Source organism: Leptodactylus fuscus, chromosome 1 (assembly GCF_031893055.1).
Source record: "Leptodactylus fuscus isolate aLepFus1 chromosome 1, aLepFus1.hap2, whole genome shotgun sequence".
NCBI classification, from domain to species: Eukaryota; Metazoa; Chordata; class Amphibia; order Anura; family Leptodactylidae; genus Leptodactylus; species Leptodactylus fuscus.
This window is the reverse complement of record NC_134265.1, coordinates 8365355-8374614: the sequence shown is the minus strand read 5'-3', so window position 1 is coordinate 8374614 and position 9260 is coordinate 8365355. Positions and strand designations below refer to the sequence as shown.

Genomic DNA, 9260 nt, shown 5'->3' with positions numbered 1-9260 from the left:
AATCCACCCTGATTCCCCCATACTCTGCTGGTTAGAGGCTCAATCCACCCCGATTCTCCCAAACTCTGCTGGTTAGAGGCTCAATCCACCCCGATTCCCCCAAACTTTGCTGGTTAGAGGCTCTATCTACCCCGATTCCCCCAAACTTTGCTGGTTAGAGGCTCTATCCACCCTGATTCCCCCAAACTCTGCTGGTTAGAGGCTCAACTCACCCAAAGGGCCATAAACTAAATCTCTGCTGTTTAAAGGCTCAACTCACCTTAAGGGCCAAAAACACTGCTGGTGCAAGGCTCAACTAACCCCAAGGGCCAAAAACACTGCTGGTGCAAGGCTCAACTAACCCCAAGGGCCAAAAACACTGCTGGTGCATGGCTCAACTCAACCAAAGAGCCAAAAACTAAATCTCTGCTGGTTAAAGGCTCAACTCACCCAAAGGGCCTAACATTCTGCTGGTGCAATGCTCAACTCAGTTAAAGGTGCAATGTTTAGATGGCTTCTTTCCAGACCGAGGGTGATTCCTTTCGGTAAGATGTGATGGCTGTTTCCAGCTCTGATTATCCTGGTTGATCGTGTTCAGTAATGAGGCCAGCTCAGCATGAGAATCTTGTACGTTAGGTTGTCTATGCCCACTAATGTGCATGAAGACTCGATCAATAAATATTCTTATTTTTCTCCAATTCAATCTCTGAATGAACTGTTCTGACAGATGGCCTAGGCACTGCTGCAATGGCAATCACTGGGTTTTCCTGTTCTGGTTCCAAAGAATCTTGTGTCTTACTTGAAGAAGAGACAATCTTAGTCTGACTGCTGGTTGCTTGTGCTGCAGCATGTGGAGTTGGGTCTGTCAGCCTTGTGATGAACTCTTCACACACACACACATACACAATAAGAGTTAAGGGTAGGGGCTGTTGGATTTCCCATTGCCTATTCCCTCTGTGGTTGTCACAGTCAAGTGATTGAAAGGGGTGCTTGTTAAGGTTTCATTAGCATAAAAATTTGGGTTTCTGTCCATACAATTGGGGACGAAAGAAGATTATCAGGTATTTTCCCACTTTGATAGAGGTTTTTTTGAGTGTGTAAAGTGTGTAGTTGATAGGCTGTGATGGTGGGGTAAAATTGTGACTTGGGTGTGTTAGATGCTCCCAGACATGTTTCCCCTGCTGTCCCAGTTGCATTCCAGAGGTGTTGTCATCATTTCCTGAGGTGTCATAGTGGACTTGGTGACCCTCCTGAGTCGAATAGTGGTTTCCCCTGAAACAAGCATTTTTTTCCCCATAGACTATAATGGGATTCGATATTCATTCGAATAGTCGAATATTGAGGGGCTATTCAAAACGAATATCGAATATCTCACTGTTCGCTCATCTCTAGTTCCTGTATTTGCTCCGCATGTTGAGCCACCATATTTTGTAAATCCTGAGTTGCTTGTCCGAATATTTGCACATTACGAAATCTTTGGTTTTCAAATGCCAAAAACTTAATTTTCAAATTTTGCATTTCAGCAAAGATGTTAGTAAGTAAATAGTTCATATTATTTACACAAACCTCCAAGCTTATTTCCACAGCAGATTCCATAATTCGAGTATATGGTTAAGATTCTGGTAGACACGACTGGAACCCAGTAACTAGATGGAATAAACCAAGTGCAGTCAGGAATTGTCCGAGGTGCAGCTTGCAGTATGGATCGCAAGGTGATAATTTAGTGAAGAGTAGAACAACAACAACAACATGGTACAAATGGGAACTAGGAAAAAACCTCAAATACAACAGTCATCCCACAAGGGTAAAGGCTCCATTATCAAGCCGTGCTTCAAAAACCAAAATAGGACAAAAACAGACAAAAAATGGGGAGAAGCACTCAACGTAAGCAAATAAGGTAGAAAAAGTAACAATTTATTAGTGATACAAAAAGGGACACATACACAGTAGATAAAACATCAAGGACAAAATACAAATATGCTCTCCATAGGTATGCGTCAATCTATATATGAACATATACAAATGTACAAAATACAGTGGATTAGATGCCTGTTGGTATGCTGATGATAAGATGTATGCAAAAGCAAATCTTATATAGGGAAGAAGTACAAGACCCCTAAAGTAGTAATATACCCAATTGTGTTCAATAACAAACGTGAAAGACATCAAGCAAAGCATCAACCATAAAAGCCAACAAGGACTTCTAACATACAATGTAGTAGCACAACAGATAACGCACATAGTATACCCCATGAGAAACATGTAGGTAAGAGATGGGAACATATCCATCTATGGTCATAAACAAGACCACGGCTCTGTCCCCTGAGGCTCCACAAGGCATGTTTTGGCGTGTGCCTTCTTCTGAGGGCCTTCAACAAAAAAATGTTTACTATGTGAGTTCTGTGGGGGAGGTAACTCGGTAGAAGCAGTGGTGCAAATGCAAACAGTCAAGTCAAGTCAAGATATGCAGCAAACTGGTTTATTTAGAAAAACAAAACAAAACAGAAAAAAAAAAAAAAAAAACCTTGACTTCAGGCACAAAATATACACAACAAAATACAGTCTTTACTTCAGGCAAAAATAAAAACCTGCCCGTTTGAGCAACTAACTAAACAGAACTGATAACCTAACTATATGTGTGGCTTACTTCCAGCCACACAAACAAAACAGGCGCAACATTGTCTCACCGGACTCAGGGTTACAGGACAGAACCACACACCCGCTTTCATCTCATGGAACTACACTGCAATGCAGGAGCTGCAGCCTTCTCTGGCCCAGCAATGAGCCGAGGATCTACACCTGGGCTCAGGCATACTCCAGGTCCAACTGGACCACAAAAAGGTCAGAAACCTGGGGCTGATATATTTGGACTCCAGCACTCTGCCTGTCACCTTCTCACAGTTCTGAGATGTGCAGTTGAAAGTATTTTAAAATTGTATATTAAAATGGCTTCTCCCCTGTGTGAGTTCTTTGATGTTGAACAAGATTTGATTTCAGAGTAAAACATTTCCCACATTCTGGACATGAAAATGGCTTCTCCCCTGTGTGAGTTCTTTGATGTTTAACAAGATTTGATTTCAGAGTAAAACATTTCCCACATTCTGGACATGAAAATGGCTTCTCCCCTGTGTGAGTTCTTTGATGTTGAACAAGACCTGATCTCTGAATAAAACATTTTCCACATTCTGTACATGAAAATGGCTTCTCCGCTGTGTGAGTTCTTTGATGTTGAACAAGAGTTGATTTCAGAGTAAAACGTTTCCCACATTCTGGACATGAAAATGGCTTCTCCCCTGTGTGAGTTATTTGATGTTTAACAAGATCTGATCTCTGAATAAAACATTTCCCACATTCTGGACATGAAAATGGCTTCTCCCCTGTGTGAGTTCTTTGATGTTTAACAAGATTTGATTTCAGAGTAAAACATTTCCCACATTCTGGACATGAAAATGGCTTCTCCCCTGTGTGAGTTATTTGATGTTTAACAAGATCTGATCTCTGATTAAAACATTTTCCACATTCTGGACATGAAAATGGCTTCTCCCCTGTGTGACTTCTTTGATGTACAACAAGTTTGGCTTTAGAATTAAAACATTTCTCACATTCTGGGCAAGGATATGGCTTCTCTCCATGGTGGTTTCTTTGATGTGCAACAAGTTTGGCTATAGAAATAAAAGATTTCTCACATTCTGGACATGAAAATGGCTTCTCCCCTGTGTGAGTTCTTTGATGTTCAACAAGATGTGATTTCTGAGTAAAACATTTCCCACATTCTGAGCAAGAAAATGGCCTCTCCCCTGTGTGAGTTCTTTGATGGTTAAAAAGTCTTGATTTCCGAGTAAAACACTTCCCACATTCTGGACATGAAAATGGCTTCTCCCCTGTGTGAGTTCTTTGATGTTTAACAAGATCTGATCTCTGAATAAAACATTTTCCACATTCTGGACATGAAAATGGCTTCTCCCCTGTGTGACTTCTTTGATGTGTAACAAAATTTGATTTCTGAGTAAAACATTTCCCACATTCTGGACATGAATATGGCTTCTCTCCTGTGTGAATTCTTTGATGAATAACAAGGTCTGATTTAGACTTAAAACATTTTCCACATTCTGGGCATGAATATGGCTTCTTTCTAGTGTGCTTTCTTTGATGTACAACAAGTTTACCTTTAGAATTAAAGCATTTCTCACATTCTGGGCAAGGATATGGCTTCTCTTCATGGTGGTAGCTTTGATGTGCAACAAGTTTGGCTAAAGAAATAAAACATTTCTCGCATTCTGGGCAAGGATACGGCTTCTCCCCTGTGTGTGTTCTTTGATGTTCAACAAGACATGATTTCTGAATAAAACATTTCCCACATTCTGAGCAAGAAAATGGCCTCTCCCCTGTGTGAGTTCTTTGATGGATAAAAAGTCTTGATTTCCAAGTAAAACATTTCCCACATTCTGGACAAGAATATGGCTTCTCCCCTGTGTGAAACGTTAGATGTTGAACAAGACTGTTTTTATGAGCAAAACATTTCTCACACTCTGGGCATGAATACGGCTTCTCCCCTGTGTGAATCTTTTGATGATCAACAAGATTTGATTTCTGAGTAAACCGTTTCCCACATTCTGAGCATGAAAATGGCTTCTCTCCTTTGTGAGATCTTTGATGTTTAAGAAGATATGATTTCTGATTAAAACATTTCCCACATTCTGGGCATGAAAATGGTTTCTCCCCTGAGTGAGTTCTATGATGATTAATAAGAGAGGATTTAGTAGTAAGACATTTCCCACATTCTGGACATGAATATGGCTTCTCCCCTGTGTGAGTTCTCTGATGTCCAACAAGAGCTGTTCTCTGAGTAAAACATTTCCCACATTCTGGACATGAATATGGTTTCTCCCCTGTGTGAGTTCTCTTATGTTCAACAAGAAATGATTTATATGTAAAACATTTCCCACATTCTGAGCATGAAAATGGCTTCTCTCCTGTGTGAGATCTTTGATGTTTAAGAAGATATCGTTTCTGATTAAAACATTTCCCACATTCTGGACATGAATATGGCTTCTCCCCTGTGTGAGTTCTCTGATGTTCAACAAGAGCTGATTTCTGAGTAAAACATTTCCCACATTCTGAACATGAATATGGCTTCTCCCCTGTGTGAGTTCTTTGATGTATAACTTCCTTTCTGCAGCTTTTATTTTGATTAACAGACTGTGAAGAATTAGAAGAAAAATCTTTCTCCTGAAGGGCTGAGGGTATATCTGGGGTAATGGCATGTTCTTCATTTCGATCTTGTGTGATACCATGATCCTCTACTATATAATCTGTAGATATCAGATGTCCCTCTGAGCTCCTGGTACAGTCATCTGATGAGAAGAAAACTGATGTTACTATTTTTGAATAACATAACCTTGTAAGTATATTCCCCACTGAGCTGCCACTGCCTGAGACGCTTCAGACCGTGTGAAGAAGTGACGTCAGTGGCTCAGGCAGCAAACGACGGCAGCGCGGCCTACTTCATTAGTATTCACTGTGCTGAGACGGAGGTCAGTGATAGTGAATAGTAATGAAGCGGGGCAGGAGACGCCACCACTGCTCTAGGTCACTGTAGAGGTGCTGGTAGTGGGTGAAAGAAGCGGGCCGACCCAGTCACAGCTCTAAGGAAAAAGGGTGGTGGCACTTACATAGAGATACATCACATAAGCTTCATTTCTGACACAAGGTACAGGTTTCCTTTTCTCTTAGAGCTGAGACTGGGCCTCTACTAGCACCAGTACTGTTCTGATTGTGGCCCTGCCTGTCCCTGGTAGATCACCTTGCTCACATTACATAAAGGACATTCAACACAATCTAATTACAATTTCTGCACCTAGAGTAGTTTATCATATCCCAACAGAACCCACATTTAGGAACTAACATCAAGGCCCTTATTTTGTACTGCTAAGTTCAAGCCTTATACTACATTACTAGTTGTCCTGTCCTGATATAGATCGTCTTATCTGGATGTCTCTTCTAAGATTCCAAAGTGAAATATTAGACTGTAAGCCTTTGCGGGCAGGGCCCTCTATCTGACTGTGCCAGTCAGTCACTGTTAGTATTATATTTGTTTTGTATATTTTGTATACCATATGTAAACCCTCAAATGTAAAGCACCACGGAATTAATGAAAATAATAAGTCTCAGAGCCCAAACCACAAGAACACAATCCCTGGCTACTTAAATATGGCCACTTATGTGGAATAATACTGTAGGATGCCATAAATCTTACTGTATTACACCCCATACACACAATAGAACCCAAACCACATCTGCTGGATTTCCCAGCCTGAACTCACCGCGGATCTGCTGTCCCATACAGTATGTAGTAGGGTCTGTGGAGTCACAAGGAAGCAGGGACTCCTAGCGTCATAGATCACTAAGATACAGGGAGTCCTGGTGTGTGGACAGAGTTCAGGCTGGGAAATGTGACTTGGTCCCCTGACGAAGCCTTTACGGCGAAACACGAGTCGGGGCGCGTTCTTATCGTGGTATGTACTATCCTTTATGATCTGACTTCATTTACTTCACTTTTTTCCAGCATTCACAGTATTTTTTACACTTGTCCTTATACAGAGCTAACTACATTAACTCCCATATGAATTCTGTCACTATGACTTCACTACATATAAACACTCACTTATGTTGATCTCTGCTAAAGGCTATCATTTATCCCCATACTCCATTGCTGGATTACATTTTTGTTACATATTTACACATTTATTTCAACTACCACGTATGTTCTTTGACAGGTAGCATTGGTCCCCTTATATGTACACTCACCGGCCACTTTATTAGGTACACCTGTCCAACTGCTCGTTAACACTTAATTTCTAATCAGCCAATCACATGGCGGCAACTCAGTGCATTTCGGCATGTAGACATGGTCAAGACAATCTCCTGCAGTTCAAACCGAGCATCAGTATGGGGAAGAAAGGTGATTTGAGTGCCTTTGAACGTGGCATGGTTGTTGGTGCCAGAAGGGCTGGTCTGAGTATTTCAGAAACTGCTGATCTACTGGGATTTTCACGCACAACCATCTCTAGGGTTTACAGAGAATGGTCCGAAAAAGAAAAAACATCCAGTGAGCGGCAGTTCTGTGGGCGGAAATGCGTTGTTGATGCCAGAGAGAATGGCCAGACTGGTTCGAGCTGATAGAAAGGCAACAGTGACTCAAATAGCCACCCGTTACAACCAAGGTAGCCAGAAGAGCATCTCTGAACGCCGCACAGTACGTCCAACTTTGAGGCTACAGATGGGCTACAGCAGCAGAAGACCACACCGGGTGCCACTCCTTTCAGCTAAGAACAGGAAACTGAGGCTACAATTTGCACAAGCTCATCGAAATTGGACAATTGAAGATTGGAAAAACGTTGCCTGGTCTGATGAGTCTCGATTTCTGCTGCGACATTCGGATGGTAGGGTCAGAATTTGGCGTCAACAACATGAAAGCATGGATCCATCCTGCCTTGTATCGGTAACGGTTCAGGCTGGTGGTGGTGGTGTCATGGTGTGGGGAATATTTTCTTGGCACTCTTTGGGCCCCTTGGTACCAATTGAACATCGTTGCAACGCCAAAGCCTACCTGAGTATTGTTGCTGACCATGTCCATCCCTTTATGACCACAATGTACCCAACATCTGATGGCTACTTTCAGCAGGATAATGCAATGCCATGTCATAAAGCTGGAATCATCTCAGACTGGTTTCTGGAACATGACAATGAGTTCACTGTACTCCAATGGCCTCCACAGTCACCAGATCTCAATCCAATAGAGGAGCATCTTTGGGATGTGGTGGAACGGGAGATTCGCATCATGGATGTGCAGCCGACAAATCTGCGACTGCAACTGTGTGATGCCATCATGTCAATATGGACCAAAATCTCTGAGGAATGCTTCCAGCACCTTGTTGTATCTATGCCACGAAGAATTGAGGCAGTTCTGAAGGCAAAAGGGGGTCCAACCCGTTACTAGCATGGTGTACCTAATAAAGTGGCCGGTGAGTGTATATGTTTATGTTTATGTCTCTGCACTGTGTATCAATGTTTTTTAATATTCTCAAATAAATCATTTTTTTTACGTACGATGACTCCATTGTCCATGTTCTATATAAATTTTTTTGGATTATCATCTAAAATTTTTTGCCTTTAGTTGTTTTTTTGTGTTTTTCCTGGGAAATGTGACTGATGTAGAGACCAGATTTTCTAGTCCGGATTCCATAGTGTGATTGGGGTCTTTTACTTTTGCCTCGTTCACATCGATGGCAAGTCCATATTCCTGCTGTCCGTTCTATTCTATACTACATTTATTACCCCCTATAGCGGTATCACATTTATATTCCTGTATTATTAGTATTTTACCTGAATCGGGGAACAACAAATAGTCTAAACAATGTCTGAATAGAATCAGTGACCCTTCTGTGCTTTATATAGTGGTGACTCCTCACCTGGGCGGGTCCCTGTAGGAATGTCCTCCTCACACTCCTCATCACCACTCACATAGAGATCTTCCTTTATTCTCATAGATATAGCATTCATGTCGCTCACATCTTTATCCTGATAGAAAATCTGGGAAACAAATAATGTAAAAGTCACCGGACAAATGGGGAAGTCACAGAGAATGTTCTAGATCATTAATCCGCATGAAGATGAAAGATGTCCTGACAGTAGCTGCAGGTCTGTGAGAAGCCGGAGAAACATATTAGATGGCGGCTCAATGACACCGCCCATGTATATAACCATATAATACTGCTGGATACAACAAGACTGACCACAAGGACTTCACAGCCCGTCTACACATCATAGGGAATATCTCCATCTACCTGATCATCATCCTGTGGAAGAAGAGGACTGGGACATCTCTCCGGTGTTGTCCTCTTACTGGATCTACCTGTAGGAAACACAGACAGGGACTGAATTCATTCTGTACATACAAATAATGGAAGTCCATGTGTATATAGTCATGTCTATTACCTGCTGATGTGAGGGGCTGCTGGTCCTCCATCATCACCTCCTTGTACAGATCCTTGTGTCCTTCTAAATACTCCCACTCCTCCATGGAGAAATAGACAGCGACATCCTGACACCTTATAGGAACCTGACAACACAATGATACAGTCATCACCCCGACCCCTCCAGTTACTGTATAATGTCCCAGCATTCCCAGCAGTGTCACCTCTCCAGTCAGCAGCTCCAGCATCTTGTTGGTGAGTTCTAGGATCTTCTGTCCATTGATCTCCTCCTGTATCAGGGGATGA

General features: G+C 42.0%; 1 protein-coding gene across 1 annotated transcript; it reads right to left on the bottom strand.

The window, feature by feature from the left end:
- Positions 1 to 2514: 2514 nt before the first annotated feature.
- On the bottom strand, positions 2515 to 8106 carry LOC142194927 (uncharacterized). Its single transcript, XM_075264406.1, has 2 exons — positions 8085 to 8106; positions 2515 to 5333 (listed from the first exon to the last, which is right to left on the bottom strand). Exons 1-2 carry the CDS (start codon positions 8104 to 8106, stop codon positions 2920 to 2922), a joined length of 2436 nt encoding a protein of 811 aa, XP_075120507.1. The 3' UTR covers positions 2515 to 2919.
- Between the last annotated feature and the right edge of the window lie 1154 nt (positions 8107 to 9260).